The sequence below is a fragment of the Gavialis gangeticus genome, unplaced genomic scaffold (genome assembly GCF_001723915.1).
Source record: "Gavialis gangeticus isolate Ggan-Ray unplaced genomic scaffold, GavGan_comp1, whole genome shotgun sequence".
NCBI lineage: Eukaryota > Metazoa > Chordata > Crocodylia > Gavialidae > Gavialis > Gavialis gangeticus.
Window position 1 is genome coordinate 21,872,476 of NW_017729033.1, and position 14,599 is coordinate 21,887,074.

The 14,599-nt window shown below is 42.2% G+C and overlaps 1 protein-coding gene across 4 annotated transcripts in view; it reads left to right on the top strand.

The window, feature by feature from the left end:
• The window catches only part of HTT (huntingtin), a 214,677-nt gene that overhangs the window by 138,634 nt on the left and 61,444 nt on the right, over positions 1-14,599 (top strand). For all 4 annotated transcript variants that reach the window (XM_019526059.1, XM_019526060.1, XM_019526061.1 and 1 more), the window contains 6 exons: positions 1,408-1,615; positions 4,640-4,781; positions 5,921-6,100; positions 7,584-7,760; positions 9,113-9,189; positions 13,065-13,203. In XM_019526059.1, the coding sequence (XP_019381604.1) occupies positions 1,408-1,615; positions 4,640-4,781; positions 5,921-6,100; positions 7,584-7,760; positions 9,113-9,189; positions 13,065-13,203 (923 nt within the window). The remainder of the gene's footprint in view (positions 1-1,407; positions 1,616-4,639; positions 4,782-5,920; positions 6,101-7,583; positions 7,761-9,112; positions 9,190-13,064; positions 13,204-14,599) is intronic.

Genomic DNA, 14,599 nt, shown 5'->3' on the forward strand with positions numbered 1-14,599 from the left:
CCTGACCTGCTGCCCCCCACCCCCAGGCCCCAGCTTCCCAGTGTGTGGGACAGAGGGCATGTGGGCATTCATCACAGGCAATACGGGAGGGCATATGCCCCTCCAGGCTTCTGTGTAACAGTATTTGGAGGGAGTGGTATGCTGCCATGGCCACCAAGGTAAGGCACTGTGGTGACAGCGGTGCAGAGTTGTTGGGGGGGGTGTTTCCCTGCCGCTTCTGCCTGCTTACAACACTTATGGTTGTTGTACACCATCACTGAAGGGTATTTGCGTGTCTTAATTGTGTTTTCCAGGCCTTTAACGTGCTTTAAGTTTAGACTTAATGCTGGATGTTATGAGTTTGTAACACTTGCTTTTGGTATCATTGACCATGGCTCCCTCTTCCTGCAGTTTTTGTCTGGGAAACATGGAAAGTACTATCAAAACAGTATTGTTGAGCTATGGCCATGTATTGTCCTGACTGCTGTTTGTGTGTTATATATAACAGTACTAGAAACTGCCAGGTTACGGTTGCTAAATTTTATTAAGTTATTTTAAACAGTTGGGAAGCCAGTGGACATAGCTGAGGACATCTTTTTAACTAATGGAAACATGAAGCTATGTTCATGACCAAGGCAAGCTGCTAGATAGGAGGTGGGTAGAGAGGCATCTTGTAGATCAAAGAAATCAGTGATTTAAGCTTTTGTGAGCCAAATTTTTATCTGATTAAGTGAGTTTGGGTTCATGAAAGCTGAAGTGTCTCTAAATTAGTTGATCTATAAGGTGCCTCTCTACCCTGCCTTCTGGCCTGATTTCAGATAAATACAGCTAACTACTTCCCAGGTCACTAGATGGCACACTTGCTGCACATGAAATTAGTATATGTGGAGATAGCAGCAGTTTAGGGATGATACTGCAATTTCAAAATACACGGAACGTTTCTGGATTCTGGTATTTCTCTGTCTGAGAACAGTCGACTCCGACCCCAATACAGAGCAGTTCTGGCTTGTTCACAGTGCACTGGAGCCACGTGCCTTCATTCTGATGCTTTGCCTTGCAGACAGAGCAGTCATGCAGAGCTCCTCCTTTTTCTGTTTTTTACCTTGTATTCTGCATTTGAGAAGCAGTTGAGAAATACTTTCCCCCCTGTTCTTGCTTCCCTTTTCAGATAAAAGGGGCCTTTGTTATAGGAATGGCCCACAAACAGAGCACCTCCCTTCTGTTTTTCTTCCTCCCTGCCCCCTTCCCAGTAGGGATAAAAAAGGATGAAAGGAGACAGGCAATTTATCTCCCTCACATGAGTGACATAGTTGGATTTTGAAGTAGCCACTCACTGTCATTTTGAGTACGTCTCAGTACAAATGTATACTTCTCAGTACAAATTTTAGCTTGCTCACTGTCCCTTTTAATGCTTCTGTTCTTTTTCAGGAACATTCAGAAGAATCACAGCAGCAGCCACCAGGCTTTTTACGGGAGATGGATCTGATGGTAGTTTTTATACTCTTGAAAGCCTGAGTGGTCTTGTTCAGGCCATGATTCCCACGCATCCATCCTTGGTACTGCTCTGGTGTCAAATCCTTCTTCTCGTCAATTACACCAACTACAGCTGGTGGTCTGAGGTGCATCAGACTCCAAAGTAAGGCTGTTTCATGACATTTGGGGTATGCAATTGTAGGACTGATTCAAGCTATCCTTAGGTATTGCAGTCGGTTCAAAGTTGTTTTTTTATGGAGCCTGTATAACTCTGTTGGTAAGGAAAACATTGTATAAACTTATAACTTGTTAAGTGACATTCTGTTTAGATTTTTACAAGCAGAAATAGTTTGGCATGTTGAAGTATAGACTCAGTCTTTTTAGGATGTTTTTAGGACAGTAAAATCTGTTTCAGAACAAACCAGACATTAAACTCCATAATTGATGGCCCTTCTGGAAAGCTCTGCTAGAAATTTCTCCTGTTCAAATGGAGGATACTCCACCACTTTTGAATACAACTGTTGATATGTACTGAAGGGGCAGTTGGATTCCAGGGCACTTGTACTTGTAGATCAGTATCAGCATCTTAATTTTCCCTCTAACTGGTAGTCAGCCAGTGCAGATCACAGAGGGTAATTTAGTCAGTAAACAGCACCTGTGTGAGTCTTCTATTCAGAATTGACTTGTTTTCACATAGTCTTAGAATATTAATATATCAGAGTAGAAACATTGCAGTAGTTCAGTCTGTGGGTATAGATACATGATGCAATAACTGAAATAACTTACTCCAGTCTTTACTCTGTAGTAAGAAGTAAATATTGCCTACTCTTCCAGTCTATAGCTGCCTGCAATAAATGCTGTTATAGTACCTAGCTACTAGGTGGAAGGGAGGCTGGTTTGCATTGAGCAGATGCCTACCCTGGGGTTTAAAATGATTGGGACAGGAGTGCTAGACTCATTTGGCTCTGGGAAAGGCAGCAGTGGCATTAAATCTTGCAGCTGCTTGAGCCTCTGTTTTTAGTGCGTTTCTGGAATCCAGAGAGGTAACAGTGCTGCTGCTAGCTGCCTCTTTTCCCCTGTGGCTGATTTTTAGTCATTGGGGTGACGAACGATCCTGATTTTGGGCAGAGGGCAAGGAGGGGAAGTGGTTGATATGCAAGTGGTATTAACTCCCTTGGTTCTAGAGCCATGTTGAAACAGCAGCTTCAACAGCTATGGGGATTAATGCTGCTGCTGCTGGGACCCTTGTAACCATGGTGACAAGCCCAGTACATGAGCCAAATCCAGCCTGCAGCGGTGGGTGGTTCAGCATGTGAGAAGTCTTGTGGGATGGATGACCCACCTTGTAGGTTTCATCTGGCCTGTGGGCCATATGTTTGGCATCCCTGGACTCAGGGAACAGGTATACAACATCCCACGTAGTAACTTTTCCACATAATAAAGTTACTACACATTTTTATAAGAGTAACTGATGTACTGTGTCTGAACCTTTTGCGTGACAGTAGTATGGATGATGGGAGTGAGGTCTGTATCTGAAAGAAAAGATCACAAACCTACGCTTAGGCATAGATTTAAAAATAAAATAAAACCAGTCTGCTAATAATCTAATAGAATATCAGTTTAAATATCAAGCTGTGAATGTCACAGCTCTAAGCATGCACTAAGTGCTTTGTATGTGAAAGTATAGACTCAGTTTTGCAGGGTGCTTTTAGGCCAGTAAAATCTGTTTCAGTACAAAGCAGATAATATGCCATAATTAATGGCCCTTCCAGAGAAGTCTAGCGCAATCTTATCCTATTTAAGTGGAGGAGACTCCACCTCTTCTGAATATGACTTGACACGTGCTGAAGCAGGGGCAGTCAGATCCCAGAACCCTTGTGCTTACAGATCAGGATTAGCAACTTATTTTATCCTCTAAGTACTTCAGATATGCACTGTTTGATATTTATACTGATATTCTGTTAAATTAATACTAGAGTTGTTGTTATAAGATGACTGGCTCTGTGGATGCAGGAAGAGCAGTGGATGTGATGTACCTTGACTTTAGCAGGGCATTTGATACAGTCTCCCACAACATTCTCACCAGCAGGCTAAGGAAGTATGGGCTGGATGAATGTATTGTAAGGTGGCTAGAAAGCTGGCTTGATCATCAGGCTCAGATGTCTAGTTAGCAGCTGGTATCAAGTGGAGTGCCCCAGGGGTCAGTCTTGGGGCTGGCTTTGTTTAATATAGTCATCAGTGACCTTGCAAATGGGATGAACGACACCCTTGGCAAGTTTGCAGATGGGGGGTGGGGGGAGTTGGAAGGAGTAGTAGGGGGGAGTTGTAGATACGCTGGAGGATAGGGCTAGGATTCAGAGAGACCTTGACAAACTGGAGGATTGGATCAAAAGAAGTCCCATGAGGTTCAATAAGGACAAGTACCAGCTGGGACCCGCGCGCACGGGCCTGACCCCCGCCCACCCCTCACCTGCTCTGGACCAACCCACCCATGATGAGCAGCAGCAGTGGCAGCTGCTGGGGAGAACCTGCTGCTTGTCATGGACGCCGCTGCTGAGCCCTTCTTGCTGCAGCGACCTGGAGCCTGCACCTGGGCTGCCCTGTGGCTCCTCTCCACTGCCCACTGAGCAGCCCATAGGTGGTGCTGGTGGCAGCGGTGGTCCTGTTTTTGAGCATTGGGTTGTCCTGGATGACCTCTTGAGATCCTTTCCAAACCTAATTTTCTGTGGTTCTATGATTATTAAATCTTTTCCTAATCATAGGGTTCAGGGTTTTGTCTGGCAGATACAGACCTCACTGCTGTCATCCATACTTAACTAAGTGAAGGGATTAATTAAACCTCTGACATTTATTCCTGTTGTTCCCTTAGACAACAAACATTGTCTCTTTTCTCTGTTGGGGGTTTCTCTATTTTAGATGTATTTAGGTGCTTGAGCACTCTTACTGGATGGGGTAGGAAGATTTTGAGGTAGATTTTGTTGTTATATTGATCGTGTCACTGTTGATGATTTTAGCAGCCCCTTTGGAATACATATTGAACAAGAAGGGTGATAATGTTCTGTACGAGAATAAAGAATTAATACAAAGGGAAAGATCTGTTTCAAACTGAAGAAGTGTTTTAAAATGAAAAATTTAAGTATTTGTTCTTATAAAAAATTTAACAGTGGAATGTAATGTGTTTCTGCAGGAGACACAGTCTTTCCAGTACTAAACTGCTCAGTCCTCAGATATCTGGAGACAGTGATGAATCTGATTCAGAATCTAAACTTGGCATGTGCAATCGCGAGATTGTACGAAGAGGAGCGCTTATTCTTTTTTGTGACTATGTTGTAAGTTTAGAACTGAATTTAATTTTTTTTACTTCATTTGGAATCTTAGTTCAGTTGACAGGCTGTTTTTTGTCATTGATATGGATATGGTGATTATTTTAAATGTGAATCGCTATAGGGGAGAAGTGAAAAAATTCCTGGGCAGCTGGCAAATATGTTGAGATATCAGATGCCACTGTAGAAATCTGCTACTTCTTTCTTTCTATGGATTTCTTACTATGTCTTTCTCGTTACGATTATTAGTATGATTTATTGTAAATACTAAATGCATTACCTTAGGCATTTTCTCTGTCTTCAGTGAATCTGAGCCTCTAAAAAGGGATGCTTTTTAAGTAACAGATTAATCTTTTGGAACTTGTACTCTTGCACATATGATCTTAGGTACAGGTTAAACCCAGGTTTGACTCTCCAGTTGGACTAGATGATCTCTTGAGGTCCCTTCCAGCCTTACTGTACCTTTCTATGAAGTTCAGTACCTCTACTGGAGCTCTTGGCAGTGTTTCACCTCATAATTCTTATTTTTGTCCTTTACACAAATTAGAGTTTAACTCTGCTATGTTATTTTCCTAATTTTATTCAGGCTCTGGTGGAGAGGCCAGCTCCCAAGTGCTCACTCTGAAGCAGTTGTATGAATGGGTTTATCTACTGTTTTTTTTTTTTTTGTTACTATTTCCAGAAGTGATTTGGTCTTATGTGAAAAACATTTAACTGTTGAAGACATAGTACAGCTGCAATGAATAAAATGAGCTGTTTTAAAAGGAAAAATAAATGTCAGAAACACTTCTGCCATATACTGTAAATCCATCATTCTTTTTAACAGTATTAAACGCAGGATCTTTGGCTTTTTGCAGGATCTTTGGGTTTTTTTTCCTTTTCTTTGTTCTTTACCTGGTTTCATGATCTGCAAAGTAATGGATATTGACTTCAAATTATTTGCAACAAGATCAAATGAACTTGAAAAACAAGTGCTTGACCAATCAAATGATTGATAAAATGTTGAAATTAGACTCTGATAAAGAGAATTATTTTATGCATGAGTATTTACTTTACATTGTATTGCTTCAGATTTTTTTCAGACATGAAATGCTTACAGTCAGTAATATTGGGATTAGGAATCAATTTTACTTTTTGCCCCATAGTGTCAAAATCTACATGATTCAGAACATTTGACCTGGCTTATTGTGAATCATGTTCAAGATCTGATTAATCTATCTCATGAGCCTCCAGTACAAGACTTTATTAGTGCTGTTCACAGGAATTCGGCTGCCAGTGGTCTTTTTATCCAGGCTATTCAGTCTCGGTGTGAGAACCTCGCAACTGTAAGTCTGATTTGACCCCCCCCCCTTAATAATGTCATAGTTAACAAGAACAAACTATATTTGAAAAACATGTACAAGACCCAGAAATGAAAATGTAATCAACTCCCATGTAATCTTATTCTGGAAGTGTTTATACAAAGAACATAGATTACGTATTTGTCTCAGCAGTTTTTATATTACATGTGCTCACTTTAACAAAGGTGAACCCCACCCCCCCCGAATTTCTGCTCCTATAATTTGAACAAGGAATTAGTCAAATTGTGCTCCTTTCTGTGCATCATTACAAGTAATAATGTTACAGAGTGAAATTTAATTCCTCAGTTTGTTTGTTCTGTTTTCTTTGCTGTTTTACTCAGTGGCTCTGGTTCTAACAGATGGCAAATTAGGTAACAGTTCTGCTGCTGCTTCCTAAGGAAGAATAGGTTCCAGTTCACTTCCATGTGAACCCTGACAAGGCTAACGAGCAATAAAAATCCATATTTTGGCTCATGCTGTCTTCTACAACTTATTAATGGGCTGTGCTTTCTTGCAGATTTCTGAGCAGTCTTTCCATAGCAACTTGCTCCTGATTCCTTTGAAAAACATAATTATCTAAGTCCAATCAGAAGCATGGGGTGGTTGCTATAAAGTGGAGGGTTGGTGTGCATGTGTTTTTGAAAGTGGACAGAGCTAAATAATCCTAAATTAGACTTTTTAGTTTTTCTTTTTTTAAGAAAAAGCTTTATTATTCATATTTCTTTTTCAAAAGTAAGGTAGCTAGGCTTTAATTTACAAGTGCTTGAATGGATTTTCACAAACTGCTCACAAAGCAAAATAGTTATCTTGTACTTCTGTCCCCTTATGCAGATATCAGGTACTGAGGTTCTGAAATATTCTTTCTGCTCTTAATTACTGCTATAATCCCCTTCACTTCTGTTCTCACTTGACCTTCCCGTCCCCTCTACTGCTAAATATGCACAGTCTGTTATATGTTAAACACAACTGAATTTTGTAAGATGCTGCTTTTTTTTACTGTCTCGCTCATTTAAAATGTATCACTTTCAAAGTTATCTGTCACTCAAAACTCTCTACCTTTCTTTTTCTATAACTACATTGAAGTCTGGACTTCTAATCTCATAATTTGCTCATTCAGCACTTCAGACTGCACATTTGTAGTAGAAACATAAGGTTGTAGGCACAGTTGAAGTAGCACAATTATTGTTCAACAAGTACTGTCCTTTTTACTTTCTAAAAATTTAAAAAATAAAATAAACCTAAGAGATTATATCATTTTTCAAATAATCTATTAATAAGTATGACATTTGCTTATTTATCTACTACACTTGATTTATAACATTTATTCGTTAAGCCTGTGAGCTCATAAAGATAGAAACCCAGTTCCTTGATTAGCACAGTCCATTTTTTTTGTTCCAATACCTTTTTGTTTATACTTTAACACAGCTGCATGTTAAAACCGATTTAACTGTGTTGTTTCATTATTTAGCCAACAACTCTAAAGAAGACCCTGCAATGTCTGGAGGGGATTCATCTCAGCCAATCTGGTGCTGTCTTAATGTTGTATGTGGATAAGCTTTTATGTACTCCATTTCGTGTGCTGGCTCGCATGGTTGACACGCTTGCTTGTCGTCGAGTAGAAATGCTGTTGGCTGCAACTTTACAGGTGGGGAAAATAAGCAAATATATTTGTCTTTAAACTAGACTTGCTAATATTAGCAATTTGAATGTAATTTTTAATGAAACCATGTTTTTAATGACTTGCCTGAAAAATCCGTATTTCTCATTTAGAGTACGTGTATATGGCATGTGATTGAGACCATGGACAGGCATTACATTTATATTGGGAAAACGGCCTTTTTCCCAGCACACGCACACAGAGTGTACAGGTGTTTAAAAGGGTTTTTGAAGGAAGAAAACCAGCTCTTTCAAGTTGAAGATAGTACCACCGACAGTTCCTCTGAAGAGAGAAGTTTTCTAGTGCCACTTGTAATGATGATGTGTTTCTCTGGCACTCGGGGTCCTGTGCACCCCCAGTATCCCACGATCCTACATCCTCCCTTCAGTGGGGAGGGAAGAAGGGAGAACACTGGCTCCCTGATGGCCCACTCAGTGGTGAAATGTCAGGGAGCCCTGCTGGCACCCTACTGCAGTGCTTGAATAGTGCCCAGCTGATTCCTGCTCTTCAAACACATGCAGAGAGTTGTGAGACTTGTTCACACAACTGTCAGTGTCCCCTGCCCCTTCAACTGACCTGGGTCTCTTCAGGTCTCTGCAAGGGGGAGAAGGCATTTCTTTGTAGCTTGCCTGGGTTCTCCCTGGCATGGTTAAAGTTGCCAGCACCACTGTGCTAGCCAGGTTTTTGCAAGATTTGGCTGGGGCACAGGCCTCCCTAGAGGGCAGCACAGTGTGCCTGGGCCTGGGTTGCAGGCAGGGGTGTGTCCAGGAGTTGCCTCCCTGCTGGGTCCTGTTGATCATCTGATCAGTGGGACTGGGGTAGGGGGAACGGCTGTTTTTGGGAGTCAGGGGGTTCTTGAATTGTCCTAAAGTGTTCTCCTGTAGCTTGAATCATTCCAGGGAGACCTAGGACCATGCAAGGGGTGGGAGGAATTCCTGGGAGTGGGGAGGGGGCTGGTGAGGAGAGTGGCTTTTCTTACCCCTGCCATCCTTGGCAGCTGCTGCCAGCTGATCACTGGTAGCCTGCCCCTCCCCTCACAGAGGAGAGGGCAGACTGTCATAGATTCAGCTCTGCTATGGGTAGGGGGGAAATGAGCATTCTTCTGTTGCCCCCTGGTTGGAGGGCTCAAGTTGCATAGTGAACCCCTTTCTTGCTATGTTTTTGTGGCGCTAATTTTTTGGTGCTTAGGTTGATTGGCTATCCCTACTGGGGGATTTGACTACACTCTTTGGTACAGGTTGTGTTCTTTAATATGTACATATGTTATTTCTCTGTTTTAAAATAGGTATGACTGTTGTTTATTTTGTTGTCTTCTGTTGCATTGTCACTGTTTCCTACAGAATAGTGTTGCTCAGTTACCAGTTGAAGAACTGGATAGAATTCAAGAATACCTTCAAAACAGTGGATTAGGAGCAAGGTAAGATGTTAATAGGTTGCTGTTATTGTAACGAATAAATGCATACTATGCTTCACATCTTCAACTAGAGTGCTTCACCTCTCAAAAGTTAGTTTTACAATATGGGTAAACTTAGGAGAACTGAAGCAGCCAAGGTAGTGTTAAGATCTCAAAGGATCTTTTTTGCTGGTGTTTTACTTGGGGAAGGGGAAGAAGTGCTAGTATAAAATCATCCCCTAAACCCTAAGTTCTTAAGTGATTCTTACATTTCCTAGAGTACTTAAAGGGCTTAATAGGTCAATCCACATCTTTTTTTTTTGGTTTTGTTTGTTTTAACCAGTCAGTCATGTTTCAACTTGCATACATTAATCTTCCAACTGTACTACAGTTCGGAGGACCGACCTAAATTGCAGTGGAAGTTCATGGTGCAGCAATACCTTTAATCTCACACTCTTTGCTGTGCACCCCCATGCTGAGTGGCCAAGGGGCAATTAATGCTGTAGTTTTTGCCTCTTGGCCCTTCAGCGCTGGGATAGGGGAGGGGGACATTCAATAAAAAGAGGAAGATTAAAGGCCACCACTGTGCCACAAACTTCTGCTGTGATTTTAGGTAGGTTCCAGATTATAATATGTTTATATGGGAGGATACAAATTGCCTGCTTGTGCTTTGGCCGTGGAAAAACCAGGAGCTGGATTCACTCCTGCACCACTGCTAGTTGGGGCATTAACTTCAACGGAAAGCAGGCTGGGAGAAGAATCTAAGATCTGGGGCTGTAAGGGCTCAGTACGAAGAATACTCACCTCCATTACTAAGGCTAAACTTAGTTGTTTTAAATTAATTTTTCCCTGTACCTTGTGGTGCAACTTGAAAGAATAACAACAAAGTTACAGGCTAGATTGATTTACAGTCATGATTTACAATATTGTAGTCATGTAAAGTCATGATTTGACAATTGGTATCTTCAAGTGGAAAACCTGAATTTAAATGGAGCTAAAACTTGCTTTTTCCTTTTGTGCTTTGTAGTTACCTGTTGTTTACCTGCGTTATTGGAGGGTCATCTTTAAATTTAATGTCCCACTCCCAGCCCCCAGTTGCTTCTCCCTACTGCTGCTTTCCCAGTTCAGCAGCTCTGGTTCCTGCTTTGGCTTAGGGTATAGAGCACACTGTCTCAGGCCTTGTCCAGGCAGTAGTGGTAGTGGTACCTCCCCAGCAGCTCTCCCTGGACCACACATGGCATAGTCTGCCCTGTGCCTCCCCCCTCCCTCTCTCCCTTTACACTTACCACATGATCTCCCCTGCACTGCCCCTGCCTCCCAGCCATCCCACACCACACGGTTTCTACCATACTCACCACCCTGCCCCTGCACTGCAGGGTCCTCCCCTGGGTTGGAGCCAGAGCCATAGCTCTGTTCCAGATTGGTACTCAAACCTAAAGTGAAGTTTATTTTTCCCCCGATTGTTGATCTCTTGGATTCAGGTAAATATGGTAATTTCCTAAGGAAAGGCTTTTGTAAGGTTTTTAAAATTTATTGGTAATCATGTAAGACATTGCTTTGCAGCCATGTCTCATCTTTCTAATAAATTTTAAACAGCTTTTTTACTAACTAGGAAGAAATGCTACACGCACAAAGTTGCACAATATGTATTCAAATTCTTAATTTTTACAGTTTGTAAAAATTAAGAAATTACTATGATTTTTACAAAGGAAAAATTGTTAGAAAATAGTGATTGATGGGTAAGCTGTCTGCAATGGAGATGTAATGGAGACTTCCAGTACTTAAGTAGTTTCTGCATTAAGTTTCTTTCAGTCAGTCTTTCTTGGCAACTGCAGATCCAAAGATAATTTTCTACCAAAAGGCATGGCTTTTCAGAGTGTTTGCTGTTGTATCTTCCAGTGTTGGTATACACACGCATCCATTTGAAGTGAGAATTCTTTTGGCTACCGGTATCTGGAGCTTGCACCTGTGCTTTGACTATCTTTGCACCTACAGGGGCCATTGAGTTGTCTCTACCCTCATTTGCTTTCTGGGGTGTATGGAGTTAGAACCTGCAGTATCTATGCCTCTATGGTGGTTGTATGGTTTATCCATTAATTTGTTCATCTGTTTTTTATACATAAGGTTTTAGCAGCTAGCTGGATATTAGTAGGAGCTTTCATTTGGATAAAAGGAAAAGAGCACTATAATAAGAAGGATTCATGTCTGCTTTTTGCCTGAGGAGTTTGCTAGAGTACCAGAATCAGTCACTGATTGAACACAAGCCTTCAAGCTTTAAAAACTACCTTTCATATAAAGGAGTAGTACCTTTTAATGATTGGCATACTGAGTGTATTTACTGAGTTATGGGTAAGGAGCATCTAATAAGCATGCAATAATTTGGAGTTCTCTTTCTAAAAGGATACTTTGAGGAGAAATCTGAACACTCTTCAAAATATGTCTTCTGGTTCTTCTGCTTGGGAGTAGATAACTTCTAAAGAGTCATGTTCATTATACAGTAAAAATTTGGGACAGGAAATTTGGATCTCTAGCTAATGAGATGATAGAAAGTTAGGGTTGGAAGGGACCTTAGGAGGTCATCTAATCCAAACCCCTGCTCAAAGCAGGACCATCCTCAACTAGATCATCCCAGCCAAGGCTTTGTCTAGCCAGATCTTTAAAATGTCCAAGGATAGAGATTCCACAGCCTCTCTGGGTAACCTGTGTCAGTGTTTTCTTGCCCTTCTAGTGAGAAAATTCTTCCTAATATCTAACCTGAACTTGAGACTGTTGCTCCTTTTTCTGTCGTCTGCCACCATTGAGAACAGTGTAGCTCCATCTTCTTCAGGTAGTTGAAGGCTGTTATTAAATCCTCTCTGTCGTCTTTTCTATAGACTAAAAAAGCCCAGTTCCCTCACCCTGTCTTCATACATTATATGCCTAGCCCCCTAACCGTTTTGTTGCCCTCCACTTCTTTTCTGTAGTGGGGAGCCCAAAACTGAACACATACTCTACAGTGGCTTCTCCAGTGTTCAGTAGAGGGGAATAATTAGTTCCCTTGATTTCCTGGCAACACTCCTGTCAGTGCAGCCCAGCATGCTGTTAGTCTTCTTGGCAACAAGGGCACACTGTTGGCTCATATTCAGCTTCTTTTCCACAGTAACCCCCAGGTCCATTTTTGCAGAGCTGCTGCCCAGCCTGTCAGCCTGTACTGATGCATGGGATTTTCCTTCCTAAGTGCAGGACTTTTCACTTGTCCTTGTTGAACCTTATGAAATTCCTTTTGGCCCAATCCTCCAATTTATCTAGGTCACTCTGAATCCTAGCCCTACCCTGTAGCTTGTCTACTACTCCCCCCAGCTTGGTGTCATCTGCAGACTTGCTGAGGGTGCGCTCTGTGCCATCTTACAGGTCATTGATGAAGATATTGAACAACACCGGCCCCAAGACTGACCCCTGGGGCACTATACTTGATACCAGTTGTCAACTAGACATTGAGCCATTGACTACTACCCTCTGAGCCTGATGCTCCAGTCAGTTTTCTATCCACCTTACAGTCCATTCATCCAACCCATATTGGTTTATCTTATTTATAGAACATATTATTTTTAAAAATTGCAACCAGACTACAGTATGTAATGCAGAATTAACTTAGACTTCCATGTACTTTAACTTTCAGTTAAGTGCACCTGTCCATCTTGTAGAGATAATTGAGTTTAAAAGTAATACTAAAATGTTAGACTAAATTTAAACTTCCTTGGAACATCACCAGTATGACATGTTGAATTGACAGTCTCTCGCTCATTTTTATATACTGAAAATTGAAAGTGTATGTTTATTTCCTAGATATACATGTAAATAAAATTGTATACATGATGATTATGAGCACAGGATATTCTGACTTCTGTATCTATTTTCAGACACCAAAGACTTTACTCGCTATTGGATAGGTTTCGTCTTACAGTAGCACCAGAAACAAATAGTCCCTCACCCTTGGTTACTCTTCACCCACTGGATGGGGAAAACCGACCAGCCCTAGAGAATCTAACTCCAGACAAAGTAAGGCTTTATCTAGCATGCTTTATATGGAAAATTTCTAATGAGTTAAGCTTTTTAATACTCTGTTACCACTCTTTATTTGATTTAGGGATGTGAAAGGTTAAAGGATTAATCATTTAACCGATAAGTGCAGTGATAGCCAGTTAGCTTACCGGTTATCATTTGGCTCAGGGCTGGCGCAGTCTGGCAGGGAAGTGGGGAAGGGAAACCCCATGGTGCTCCAGCAGGAATCCAAGGCAGCAGGTTAGGTAGTCTGGAGGAGTGAGGGGGAACTAGTACCCATAGCCTAAGAGGAGAACAGGGAACAGCCTAATGACTCATCAATTAAGCAGTTAGCTGCTGGTTCGCAACCTGGGTGCAAACCCCCTCCCAGCTCAGGGCTTCACCTGGGCTGTGTTGTCTTGCTGGGCTTGCCACTTCCTCCCTTGCTCCAGTCAAAGGACCCCAGGAACATCTCCCAGAAGGAGCTGTGTTCAAGTTTTTGTTATCAGTTAACCAATATAATTAGAGGTGGGTAAACATGTTTTTGTTTTTTTGTCGTTTTTTAAACATTTGCATTTATTTACCAGATCAAATTAGCAATGTCAGTACCCTGTTAGGCCCTATAGTTGAACAAGCATACCTACACACACATTTCTGTCTTCCTGTGGTGATTATATAATATGTAGCATTTTGTTGAGTACGCTTAAGTTTCTCGTTCTGTAGAATGAATAAAGATGCATGTTATACCTGGAAATGTTGTTTTGTTCCTTTGTAGTGCACTGGTTTTTTCTGATGTGTCCATTTGCCAGTTCAAAATTACTGGGTGGCTTTCTAGGTGGCATACTCTTGACATGTTTCTACCCTGGTAAAAAGAAAAGGTGGCTGGTGCCATAGCTGCTAGAACTTTTGGGGCTGGTACACAGCCCTGATCACCGGTGGCTCAGCTGCAGCAGGCCCTCAGGGTGCTCATGGCTGCAACAGGCAGAATCTCTGGTGGCACCCAGCTCCAGCTGAGTCTTGGCGGTTGTGTGAGGCAGCACGGAGCCAGCCCAGCCCAGCCCGGCATGCACCTTCAATCCAGACTGGGCTGGCTCCGTGGCAGTATGTGGGACTCACAGTGTTGCAGGCGGGAGCTGTGTGTCATTGGGGGGCCAGCTCTGTGCCTCCACGTGGGACTTTCAGCACTCCAGCGGGCTGCTGAGTGTGGAGGTATGGAATAGTGCGCCATTGGGCTGAGTGGGTTCTGTGCCTCCATGCTGGAAGCCCCACATGGAGGCACACAGTCTGCCTGGCCTGGCCTCATGGTGTGCAAACCGGGAGCCACACGCCATTGGGCCAGGCTGGCTCTATGCCTTCACGTGTGGCTTCCTGCTGGAGTGCTGGAAGCTTCGCATGGAAGCATAGAGGTGGCTGG